The sequence below is a fragment of the Balaenoptera musculus genome, chromosome 15 (genome assembly GCF_009873245.2).
Source record: "Balaenoptera musculus isolate JJ_BM4_2016_0621 chromosome 15, mBalMus1.pri.v3, whole genome shotgun sequence".
Taxonomy (NCBI): Eukaryota; Metazoa; Chordata; class Mammalia; order Artiodactyla; family Balaenopteridae; genus Balaenoptera; species Balaenoptera musculus.
In genome coordinates this window covers 18208463-18221888 of record NC_045799.1, presented here as the reverse complement: position 1 = coordinate 18221888, position 13426 = coordinate 18208463, and the positions used below count along the sequence as shown (strand labels likewise).

The 13426-nt window shown below is 46.5% G+C and overlaps 1 protein-coding gene across 1 annotated transcript; it reads left to right on the top strand.

The window, feature by feature from the left end:
- Positions 1-3568: 3568 nt before the first annotated feature.
- On the top strand, positions 3569-4142 carry LOC118881315 (translocon-associated protein subunit gamma-like). Its single transcript, XM_036826109.1, has one exon. The coding sequence runs from the start codon at positions 3569-3571 to the stop codon at positions 4127-4129; it is 561 nt and encodes a 186-aa protein (XP_036682004.1). The 3' UTR covers positions 4130-4142.
- The last annotated feature ends 9284 nt before the right edge of the window (positions 4143-13426 follow it).

Below are 13426 nucleotides of genomic sequence, written 5' to 3'. Positions count from 1 at the left end.
AATTACAAGTGTGATAAGAGCTAGAAAGGAGAGTCCAGGTGCTTTGGGAATGCAAAACAGGAGACCCTGGGAGTTTGGAGATGACTCTAAGTAGATATGATGCTGATAATACTCCCTGCCAGGGGATGCTTTGGGAGTCTTCCTCAAGCGGGGCACCTGAAGCATTCCGCTGGCTGTGGGTCTGAAGAGGGCTCCCTGTGCTTATCCAGCCTCGTGGGGGGAGGAGAGGGTGGGAGTCAGACTGGCGAACCTCAGGACACTGCAGGATCTGCCTACCTCACTGTCTTTCCTAAGGTGTGTCAGGCACTCGAGGCCCCTGATGGCTCTAATTGAAATCCTCTCTGTCACTGAGACGTCAGGTGAAAGACAGCTCTGTCCCTAAATGAAGCCCTGGCTGGAAGCTTGACAGCCCCAGGTGAGAGGCGATCCTGCTGCTTAATCACCCAAGGACAGACAGAACTGGTCACACCCTCCATGGCATCCTGCATCTTCTGGCCTGGCCTGTGCATCCAGGAGACTCAGTGGTCACAGACCTTACAGATGAAACTTGTGTCTGATAACTGTCCCCCAAGCACCTCTGTATCAGTCGGGGTCAGCGGGAAGCAGACACATACTCCAACTAGGTTAACTCAAAGCGGGATTAATAAAAGGGCTATTTACAGCTGTGTGGACAAGGTGTAGGGAAATCGTAAGGGGTAGACCATTCCCTGGGGCTAGTAACAGTGCTCCTTTCCCCAGGTCCAAAGGGAAGGGGCAGGAGGAAGTACCACATACTGGAGGTGGGTGGAGGGAGTCATGGAGAGAAAGCCGGGGATCAGAAGCTGGGTCCCTTGGCTGAGAGACACAGCCAGACCTAGGCAAGTTTGCAGAGAGGCAGCTGGGGAGAATCAGTACCCTGACTGCACTCTCCTTCCTTCCTCTGATCCCCTGCCAGGACTCCCTGCTGGTCAAGCCTGACCAGAGGGCAAGGGAGCCTGCTGACGTGGTCCATACAGGTAGAGGAAGGAGGGTGAGTGGAGCTGGAGGAAAAATGAGAGATGTCCATGTTCCTCTGGGGTAGTCCTGCCCTGGGCACAGGGTCCAGAACTAGATCAGACACAGTCCTTGTCTCCAAGGACCTCTCAGTGACATGAGAGTGGGGCCAAAGTGACATCCAGTAGGGTTAGTGCTGGGATAGAGGGATGAACAAATTGCACAGGCTTTCTGGTTGTGTGGACCATTAAACTGGGGAGGGATGGGGAGGGGAGGAATAGGGAGAGGGATGCTCGACTGCTCTCCCAAGTACACCCACAGTGGCATGTTTACAACATTTTTTAAGATGATGGGAGGATGTGAGAGTTTTCAGAGTACACGGATAACAGCAGCCACACAGCCTCACAAGCTTCTTGTGGAGATTAAATAAGATCCTGCAGGGAAACTGCCTAGCATGGTACTTGACATGTTGCAGGGGAGCTGCAAACGGTAGCCCCATCACCATCTTTTGGCCTTTTGGCCTCATCAAGGTAGTCCAGTTAGCTCAACCAAGTTAACGAGCACGGTAGGGGAGCATCTGGAATCTCGGCCCAGTGACTCTGTGATTTGTGTGGCTACCATTTTTTCCCCAAATGAATTCTTTTTTTTTTTCTCCTTTATTTATTTTTTGAAATATTTAATTTATTTGGTTGCATCGGGTCTTAGCTGCAGCACATGTGCTCCTTAGTTGTGGCAGGCGGGCTCCTTAGTTGTGGCATGAGAACTCTTAGTTGCGGCAGTGGGATCTACTTCCCTGACCAGGGATTGATCCCGGGCCCCCTGCATTGGGAGCGTGAGATCTTAACCACTGCGCCACCAGGGAAGCCCCTGTATGACTACCATTTATTTATTTAGTGCTTGCTCTGTACCACACACTGTGCTAAACGCTTTACATGTATTATCACAACTTTTATGGTGGGGGGGGGATATGTGGCTAATATTATTTATTCATTTTTCTTCCTCTTGTGCCTCTTGTGATGGTTTAAAACCGTGCCTGCAAATTCTTTGGCCCTCTTCCCATTGAGAGGTGGGGGTCTATGTCCCCTGCCCTTGAATCTGGGCTGTTTTTAGTAACTTATTTGTAACCAGTACAGTGCGGTGGAATTGATGCTGCATGACTTTGGAGGATAAGTTAGAGAAAGCCATGCGGCTTCCACCTGGTCTCTTGGGACATGTAGCTGGGGGAAGCCAGGCATCCCATGAGGAATCCAGCTACGCTGAGATGTCCGTGCTGGGGCGGCCACATGTGGGCACTTTGGTCCAGCCCAGATGACTGCCAGCATTATGTGCCAGCCATGTGAGGGAGCCATCCTGGATGTCCAGCCCGGCTGAGCCTTCAGATGACTGCAACCTCAGCTGCCACCTGACTACAACCCCTGGAGAGAGTCCAGCTAAGCCCTCCCCAAACTCCTGACCAGTAAAGTCACAAGTGAAATAAAATGGCTGGTGTGGGCCGCTAAGTTTTGAAATAAATTTTTATACACTGCTGGTAACTGGAACACCTCCCCGCTCTTTCCATTCCCCAGACTGACTTTATACCTTGCCATGTGATTGATTTTGGCTATTGGGATGTGAGTGGATCCCAACCAAAAGTTTGAAATGTGCGCAAGTGATTTGGCCAGCCCTCTTACACTCCTGTGATTAATCACGGAAAGATCACATGCCAGATACCTGCTTCCTTTCATCCTAAAATGAAAAAGACCTGAACTCAATCTACAGCCTGAAGTAGAGCTGCCCCAGATGATCTACAGTGCTGTGAGTGAGAAATAAATGCTTGTCGAGGTAAACCACTGAGATTTGGGTGTGTTGTTTGTTAGCCCAGATCATCACAGTAATAGCTGACTAAGATAAGATTGGTGACAATGCTGTTATTCCCTTTCCCAGATCGTAAAACAAAGCATAAAAAGATTAAATGAACTGCTCAGGGCATAGCTAGAAAGGAAGAGTCTGCAATTGTAACTCTCTTTTAACCATTGTCTCTGGAAAGTCACATACATGAATATGTAATGAACGGACCCAAATGGGTATCCAGCATCCCCGCTCAGTCCCTGCCTGGGCATCTGTGGTAACTTCAGTTCCTGGAGCAGCTGAGGACACTGCAGGTGAATAAATAGCCACTGAAAACCTGTTTTCCAGTGTCTAAAGCCTCAACCATGAAACCTCAGCTGGATAGTCTTATTATCCTTCCCGGAGCACAGAAGAGGTGGCCAAGTGCTTGGAAATATCTAAAAGCTCTGCTGCAGCCTAAACACATAAGGAAAGCAGGCAGCAATCTCCTTCATTCTTCCTCCTCTGGTCTCAGAGGTAGGGCATGTTTAAAAAGCATTATGAATTTATACACATTTTGATGCATTCAGAGTTGGCGTAAAATCTGTTTGTGTCCATGGCTGTGTTTGGTTGTGTGTGTGTGCGTGTGTTGCATCACAAAAGAACAATTGGGAGAAAGTGGCTAAAGAGGGGTCGTTAGCAGATACGGTGGCCGCAGGGGTGGTGCCAGAGGCCTCTGCCCAGCTCGGCGCCTGACTTGGCCCTCCCGTCTCGCGGCTGTGGTTTCACCATGGCTCCCAAAGGCGGCTCCAAGCAGCAGTCCAAGGAGGACCTGCTCCTGCAGGATTTCAGCCACAGCCTCTTGGCCAAGTCCTTGGTGCTCTTCTTCGTGAACGCCTTCATCGTGCCCGCCATCCCCGTCTGGCTATACTGGCGAATATGGCATATGAATCTTATTCAGTCTGCTGTTCTGTATAGTGTGATGACCCCAGTAAGCACTTATTTGGTAGCCTTTGCATACAAAAATGTGAAATTTGTTCTCAAGCACAAAGTAGCACAGAAGAGGGAGGATGCTGTTTCCGAAGAAGTGACTCGAAAACTTTCTGAAGCTGGTGATAGAAAGATGTCTCGGAAGGAAAAAGATGAAAGAATCTTGTGGAAGAAGAATGAAGTTGCTGATTATGAAGCTACAACATTTTCCATCTTCTATAATAATAACACCCTATTTCTGGTCTTGGTCATTGTCGCTTCCTTCTTTATACTGAAGAACTTCAACCCCACAGTGAACTACATTTTGTCTGTAAGTGCTTCCTCGGGCCTCATCGCCCTCCTGTCTTCTGGCTCCAAGTAGAGCACGTCAGCTTCCCCCCGGCCGCCCTGGCTTTGTATCTGTGGCTGGCCTGTGGTATATGGAAAAGTAGCAGGGTGGTCAGGGTGGAAGACACACAAGCTGTTTTTATAAGTCAGGAGTTTGAGGGTTTGAAAAACCCAACAAAATGTAATTCAATATTTGTTTATTGGCTCTTTTTTTTCTTTGACAGATTGTTGAAATTAAATGAATTGAAAGGGAAAAAAAAAAAGAAAGTGGCTAAAGAGACTGGGCCTTGGAGTCAGTCAGTCCTGGATTTAAATATGACACCCTCCATTGTGTGACCTTGGACAAGTTTTGCAACCACTCTGAGTCTTAGTTCCTTTATCTTATAAGTAGGAGGCAGTAATATCTGAGTAAGGAATGGGATTGGCCTCCAAGAGATAATGTCTATAAAGCACCTACCATCTTGTAGGGGCTCAGTGAACACATGCATCCTTTTCCCCTCTTGTCATCTCTTATGAATAGTGACTTACAAATTGTGGATCATGGGACTTGATGAGGGCTTTCTGTGAACTCTGCTGACATCGGGGGAGCTGCCCCCACTAGGGATGGAGCAGGAGAGAGCTCCTTTGCTGACTGGGACCTGGGTCCTGCAGCTCTGACTCTATAAGTCTGCACATCCTCTGACTAAACACCAGAAGTCATTGTGGTACAGAGAAGAAAGGGCTTAAACTAGGAGACATTTGAGCCTGGGTTGAAACCCTGTCTTTATGATTTATTAGCTGTGTAACCTGGATAATTAATTAAACTTTCTACGCTTTGTTTATTTTCTTCTGTGTAAAATGAGCATAATTATCTGTATCCTACTTCTCAACATATTATCTGTGCTCAGCATGGTGCCAGCCACCTAGTAAATGTCATGAGGATCAAACAGAGTAACACATGAGTAATTGCCCAGCACATAGTAGGTACTCACTTAACACTGGCTTCCCTGCTGGTACTGTTGGTATAATGGCAGGACTTTTTTTTTTTTTTTTTTTTGGCCACGCCACGCGGCATGCTGTATCTTAATTCCCTGACCAGGGATCGAACCTGGGCCCCCTGCAATGGAAGCACAGAGTACTAACCTCTGGATCGCCAGGGAATTCCCAAGGCAGGACCTCTCAAGGCAGGGAGCTCAAGAAATTTTAACTGAATCTGAGTCATTGCTGTAATAGCACTTTTAGAGCACTTTGATTACGTTTTGAGGAAGCTTGGGGTCTGGAGTCTATAACTGGGCATTTGCAGAATCTGACTCTGTCTGCCTTAAGAGACATGCCTGTCTCCTCTCTTTAGCACCTCCTATCCCCATGCCTCCTTCAACCTGAGGGTATTTACATATGTTGTTCCTGTTGCTGTGAGTGCAGAAGTCATCATCATCCTTGTCAACGCCATTAACATCATTATCACCATCATCATTCTCATAATGACCATCAACAATATCATGATCATCACCATAATCACCACTACCATCACCACTACCATCATCCTAACAGCATCATTTTAATCATCACCACTACAACCACAGTAACTATTACTGGTACTCCCACTGTTTATGAAGTCCTTACTCTGTACTGTACTATCTACTGTAAATGCTTTGTCTTATTGAATCTTTATAACAAATCTCTAAGGTAATTGCTATCTCCATTTTGCAGTCAAGGCAACCAAGACATGCAAGGGTGAAATAATTTGCCTCAAGTTAACCATCGGTGGGGATATGATTCAAATCCAGATAATATTACTCCTAGGCTAACTTTCTTAGCTTGTAAGTAGAACTACTCCTTCTCTCCATCTTTTACCTAGTTAACCCACCCTTCAAATCTTGGCTCAAATGTCCTATCCTTGGAAGTCTTCCTTGACTGCCTTCACCACCATTGTAAGCACACAGAGCTCCTTTTAAATATTCTTCACACTGTTTATCATGGTTTGTAATTTTGCCTTTATTTGTGTAGTTATTGGATTAATGGCTGTCTCCTCCAAGCTCCATGAGGGACAATGGGCATTGTGTCTTCTTTTTGTGCTGTCTTATGCCCCGCATCCAGAGAGGTGAGGCTCAGAGTCAGAAGTCTACCGTATTGTTGGATGAATGAACCCTGCCTCTATCATTAGCCTCGCTATGGTCCTGCTCCCTGGTTCTCTGGTCTTTCTAAGTCAGCTTGCTTTCTAACTCGTCTTTTGCTGGGCAATCTGGGCTCTAGCTGAAGCAAGTGACATCCTCCTCCTTGGATGGATTATCACCATTATCTAGGTAGACTCCAAAACTTCTCCAAAATTGGCTCAGAAACAGAGGGTCATTGAGAGTGGACAAGTTGGGGGTGAGGAGAATCAGGAAGCAGGGAGACCAGGCTGTTGTCATAAGAGAGACCTACCAAAGAGGCCATGGATGGATGACCCTCAGTGCCAGTGGTGGCATTGGGGACCAGAGTCAGCAACAAAGCTAAAAAATGTCCTACGGCAGAAATGGCTAGTCCTAGTGTCTGGATGGGTGTGGGATACCACCAGTTGCTCTAAGATGTCAACTTTGGAGGAAGAATACAGCATGGTGATATCTACAGCCTTGATGGGCATCCCAGTCTTATCTCCCTGTGGACGATGGGCTCTTTTCTGTGTCTTGCTTGTGCATATTTCTTTCCTCTGCCTGCAGTGCCCTTTCCTGCCTGTTTCTACCTGGAAAACTCCTACTCACCTTCCAAGACTCAGATTAAAGGACATTTTTGCAGACGTTGTTGCTGGCTCAGGGCTGCCACCACATCTTGGTCAGATCTATTCTAAACCGTGTGCCAAACTGAGTTGTCATCACATGTTTATGTGCCCATTTGCACCATCACTATGAGTTCTTTGGGAGCAAGCTTGGTTACATCCTTTTTCTTTCCCTTCATCTCAGATGTATCCTCCCCTCCCCTCTCTTCCTTTTCCTCCCCCACTATCTATCCAACTCCTACAATGCTGTAATGTGACATGTTCTCTATTAATTATCAGAACAACAACAAAGGGAGACAGAGGGGTCTGGGGAGCAGGGGAGGGGGGCTCTGACTTGGCTAATGACATCTTTAGCTGAGGTCAGGTCTTGCAGCAAGAGGAGCAGGAAGTCTTTAAGAGAGCCAACACCCCTTCCTTTCCACCTGGATCTCTTGACACCAACTATTTGGTTTCCTGACACACTGCAGTTCACCACGCCTGACTTTGAATTCAGATCGTCACATCACTTGTATGGAGTGAGCAGACCAGAAAGTGGGTGTAACGATGAAAGTGCCCCTGCGTGTGGGTTTCTTTTTCTTAACTGTGTTATTTATAGTGGAAACGAGAGGAGCAGTGGGCGGTGTGCAGCTGGCCTCCCACCCAGCCCTCTGCTGCAAACGCTTCCCGAGTGGGGGAATCTGGGAGGGGAGGGGGCTGGGTGCTGCACTCGCTCATCTGATGACATGATCACTTTAGTGCTGCAGCTCCGTTAGACTCTTGGCATTGAGCTTGGTGTTAGAAGTTGGGGTACCGCACATAGTCTGGAAAAGGCCGCCAAATACCCCTGGGTTCTTTGACCATCTTGCCTCTTCAGACTCAGTGCTGGGACCATAGGGACCTGACCACAGGCCAACCAGCAACTTTCTCTTCTTCTGGTTCTTATCTCTTCTTGGTTAAGTTACTTAACCTCTCTTTGCCTCATTTTTTCTCACTGTCAAATGAGGATTGTGATAATACCTACCTCACAGCATTGTGGTGAGTATGACATGATGTAACATATGGAAATTACTTAGAGCAGTGCCTATCACATAATAAGTGCTACATAAGGGTTAGCAACGCTGGCTACCATTCCACTATTATTATTGCTGCTGTCATTTAAACTTTTTTGCATTGATTGGGTTCTTGTTCTTGTTCTTGTTCTTCCAATCAAGAAGATCTTGGCCAGCCTCGTACCTTTTCTTTGTTCAAGTTTTACCCCAGTGTCACCTTCTTGGAGAGGCCTTCCCTGATTCCCAAATCCAAAGTAGTAACCCCACCCTGCCACTCTCAAAACTCTTCATCTCATCATGACGTGCCATCTTTACAGCACCTGCCCTACTTCACGTTCTTTGCAGGGCATGTGGGATCTTAGTTCCCTGACCAGGAATCGAACCTGCGCCCCCTGCATTGGAAGCGCGGAGTCTTAACCACTGGACCGCCAGGGAAGTCCCATCACATTCTTATTCATGTACTTATTTATTGCGTCTCCCCATCCTGGAATGTAAGCACCCTTGCCTTCTTTACTACAGCCTCCCAGGTGCTCAGCACAGGACTCTGCACCCGGAGGATCTCAATAATTATTATTACTTGACTGTCTTCATCAGACACCTTCTGCCTTGTCCTGAACTTCTGTAAGCTTGGTTCCAACAGTTGAGCCTCCCAGGAGGGAGAAATTGAGACTGGATGACATTGTTTTTTGATATTCACTGCACTCCTTCCCTTCCACCCCTTGGTGGAGCCTTTGTTGCAACTTTTCAGTGAGTGTGTCCTATTGTTGTTTTACTCTCAGGACCAGACTGGAAATACATCATACTGAAGTGTGAATGATTGATACAAAGTACCACCTTCTCTCAAGAGATCAAACTTGACTTCATTCCATGCTCTCCGTCCTTACAAGGAAAGATGTGAGGATGGTGCAGGGCTAAGAGGTGATGGTGCTGATTCCACTTCCTCTAATTAGCTGTGATCCTGGACATGACACTTGACCTCTCTGAGCCCCGGTATCCTTATTTTTAAAATGTGCTGTTTCCCATGTGAGATGGTTGTGAGTGTCAAATGTAATCTCTGTGTCTGAAAATGCTTGTCTTTTAGAAAATGCTCCCTGAGTAAGCTGTTATTGTTGTTTATCATAACAGAAAATAAGAGGAGTGACTGAAGTGAGTGACAAGTTGAATAGAAACTGGCAATGTGCCTCAGGGGAATCCTTGTCCCCCGTCTCTTTATCACCACTCAAATCCTGGGCTGCCTGAGATACGATCCTAGAGCATCTGCTCTCCCCCAGCTCCAATCCTGCCCTTCTGCCCTCACTCTTAGTATGGCTTTGACAAGGAGCCCCAGGTCTGACCAATTTAGGGAGACAAGAGATGCAGAGATGAGGTTTTTTTTGTTTTTTTTTTTTTTTTAGAAATTTCATGTAATGTCTGAAACATTTATATTAACATATTTCCATACAAATAACCCAATGAAAGTTTAGTATTAGTTGTTTTGTTTGTTTGTTTTTTTATACTGCAGGTTCTTATTAGTCATCAATTTTATACACATCAGTGTATACATGTCAATCCCAATCGCCCAATTCAGCACACCACCATCCCCACCCCACTGCAGTTTTCCCCCCTTGGTGTCCATATGTCTGTTCTCTACATCTGTGTCTCAACTTCTGCCCTGCAAACCGGTTCATCTGTACCATTTTTCTAGGTTCCACATACACGCGTTAATATACGATACTTGTTTTTCTCTTTCTGACTTACTTCACTCTGTGTGACAGTCTCTAGATCCATCCACGTCTCAACAAATGACTCAATTTCGTTCCTTTTTATGGCTGAGTAATATTCCATTATATATATGTACCACAACTTCTTTATCCATTCGTCTGTTGATGGGCATTTAGGTTGCTTCCATGACCTGGCTATTGTAAATAGTGCTGCAATGAACATTGGGGTGCATGTGTCTTTTTGAATTATGGTTTTCTCTGAGTATATGCCCAGTAGTGGGATTGCTGGGTCATATGGTAATTCTATTTTTAGTTTTTTAAGGAACCTCCATATTGTTCTCCATAGTGGCTGTATCAATTTACATTCCCACCAACAGTGCAAGAGGGTTCCCTTTCAGAGACGAGTTTTGTGTAAAGTCTCAAAATCAAGTCTCCCTTCAGTCTCTTTCTAGGCACTGGACCCCACCCGGCCTTTCTCTTGCCCTCATCATCCCTTCCTGAATCCCTGAGAAGCCTGAATTCCTTTTCTACTCCTTCTCCTTGCTACCTCTGTCCAAGCTTAGCTGCCTTGGTCTGAGCTCCTGTCTCCACCCCACCCTCCAACAACCAACAGCTTCTCTAATCAAGCTGTGTCCCACCCCTAAGCTTCCACCTCCCCTCCCCACATCTAAAGCTTCTTCCATTCTTGAGCAGCCGCTGAGACTGTGGATGGGCGCAGGACAGACTAGGGGCGTGGGTGTTCAAGCCATGCTCTCTATGGCGAAGATAGTATTACCTGAGCTTGGGAGGGTGTGTGCCAGAGCCTGATTGCCTGGGTCCAGATCTGGCTCTGGTGCTGACTAGTTCTGTGACCTTGAACAAGTTTCATCTCCTCCTTGTGCCTCAGCTGATTCATCTGCAAAATGAAGATAATCACTGAACCCACCTCAAAAGGTTTTTATGAGGATTAAAATGGATTTATTCATGTAAAGCATCTAGAATGATACCTAGCAGAGAGTAAGTGCCTAGTGAATGTTGGCTTTTTTTTCTTTTTTATCATTAATAAGGAGTCAACTGCTTCCTTATTGGCAAATTCCAGTCAAAGGTGACCTCAAATTTGAGATGGTTCCCCAGGTCAGGTCCCTTTCTCCCTAGACCATGCCTCTACCCTTAGAACGTTCCCATGCAAAGTGTGTGTAGGACGAGTTTCTGGCCCTAATTCTTTTCCCCTTCCTGTAACCATGTTCTTTGCCAGGCAGTTTTGCAGTTGCTCCCCTAAAAGCAGATGCAGGTCCCCACCCTTTGGTTTGAGGCTCAGCTACGTGACTTGTTTTAGCTCAAGGCAGTATGGGCAGAAGTGGACCACTTCATACTGTGCTGTCAGTGTTACTGAAAAAGGGCTCACTGCCCAACATGCATAGAAGCCAATGCTATGGTACCAACTTTTGAGAAAAGAAAAACCTTTATTGTGAGGTCAACTGGCAAGGAGACAGGAGGCACAGCTCACACCTGTCTACCTAGTCTGTGGTTCGGTCAAGTTTTTATGAGTTAGGGGAGGAGGGTTAGTGTGTGGAAGTGCTGGTGGGGCAGGTTTGCCTTGGAGGGCTTTGGAACTCAGCCGTATATAGTAAGATGTGGTAAAGGGGCTTCAGCACCGGACCTTCCTGGACAGCGCTTCTGAATGAGTTCTGGTATTCAGGTTCCGATCATGTCCCAGTTGTTTGGTTCCATAGAGGGGAGGGATTTTGGTTCTGGGTATTATTTGATGTCATGACTTGTGGTTTTGTTCTGTTGTCTCTGAAGAACAACTCAGTATCTTGTTAGAAACAGGATAGGGCCAGCTTGGGCTGGTTCTGCAGTTACATGAGGACCCTTGGGTGTTTTTGCTTGCTCTCTCATGCCTCTGCCATCATCATGGAAAGACCCTGGCTCACAGCTGGTCTGAGGAAGATGAGAGACACTGGAGACCATGTGGAACAGACCTGAATCTGACCTTCAGCCTACAGCTGCCTATTTATGCAAGTCCTAGCCCAGCCCAGCCAGGTCAAGATCAGCTGAACCCCCAGCCAACCCAGAGATGCATGAGCAAAATAAATGCTTATTGTTGTACATGACTGAGATTTGTGGTTGTTGGTTAGACAGCAGTAGCTGACAGATATACCTGGTGAGTGGAGGGAAATTGCCCTGTTATTGTTGACTAGGCTTGGGCCCCCAAACCCAGAACAGGGAATGGCAGATGAGCTGGGCTAGACCATGTGGAGCACCGTTTGCCTTAAACTAGTTAAGTCGGATTGAAATAGGCTGTCATGGCTGCCAGTCACTCCTTAGTCCTCACCTTGTTCCATCCAAATCTGAGCCTTTGGTCTCTGCACCAGGGTTGCCTGTAGGAAATAAGCAGAAGAGACCAGGAGATGGTCAGACAGGTTCTGATGGAGCAAGTTCTGCCTAGCAGAGCACCTGCTCTACAAGAATGGGCTCTGGTTTGCTTTTGCTGCCCTGGCTATTCAGGTAGAAGAGAGAAAGGAGAGAAAAAACAACACGCATCTGAAAGTGAGGTGAGTCCTGCACTAGGATGTGTGACCTGGTCAGTGTCTTAGAGTGCAACCCATGCATTGAGATACCACCTTTCCCTGCAGGTGAGATGGAGTCAGGGAGGAGAAGGGAAAGGTGGGATTCTGTATATTTACTCCCCTTCCTCATCACTCTTTCCCCATAACACACTTTACTTATCTATCTATTTTGCATAGTACTTGTCTTTACCTGAAATTATATATTTATTAGTTTATTTGCTCATATCTATCTTCCATCACTAGAATGTGAGCAATATGAGGGCAGCAACCTGATTTGTTTTTTCAGGGCTGTATACCCATTGCCTGAAATAATAGCTGGCACAGGGTAGATGATCAATAAATGTTTGCTGAATGAATGAACGAATTTATGCATTGGGCCCTGCTGTAGCATGTCAGCCTAGTCACTGTTTACTCCTTGCCCCTTTACCTTCTCCTAGCATGTCCTTGCCCGTACTTGCAGGAACTAGAAGACATTAACCAGGAGGCCCATTCTTTGACTCAGAAATTGCCCCAGTCTGAGACATATCTGGGGTCTGGAACCTGCTCTCCATCTGCACCCCTGGACTCTATCTTGTTCAGTTTCAGGCCTAGACCACTAGTACTGCCGATCTGATTTGGACCCAGCCCTCTTCTGGACCTACTCCACTTTTGGTTTGGCTATCTAGAGAGCTAACCCAGAGCACAGCATCTCTGCTCCCAGCTAGGTCCAGGACAAGGGCCCCCAGGCAGAGAAATGTCCTCTGCCCATCTTGCTCATCTGGTGGGGATACTGACAGTCTCCTTCCTTATAGCAGGACCATGGATAGACAAATTGCAGAGATCCGTCAGCCTATGTGATGATAATCCTTACAGTTTAGTCTCTTCAAAGTCTTTGCCAACTTATTTTTATTGTTTTTAGCTCGTTCTGTTCCCATTTGCTCCTGTAGTGATCATGCAAATGCAGCAACTTCTATGCAAATGGACTCTGTTTGCAAAGATGTTTCTGTCAAATGCCTGGAATGCTTTGTCTCACTGCTCTGGGAAGGACTGCTTGACTCCAGGGTTCAAAACAAAACCAAAAAATTTCCAGGTGGAGTGTTGGCTGAACTCCATGATTGCTGCTTGTGTTCAATCAACATTCCTCACCTGCAGCTGCTGAGGGGGGCTGGGGGTCCATCCTTTGCTATTTGACTTCTCCAAGTTCACATAGGTTTGAGCTACAGTTTGTAACTGCTGCCTTTAACTTACTATTCTCAGCCTCCGGTTTCCTTTTGATTTATGGCTGGAGTCTTTGAGTCTCTATTCAGAGGCACCGTATACTTGCCCATTCCAACATCTTAT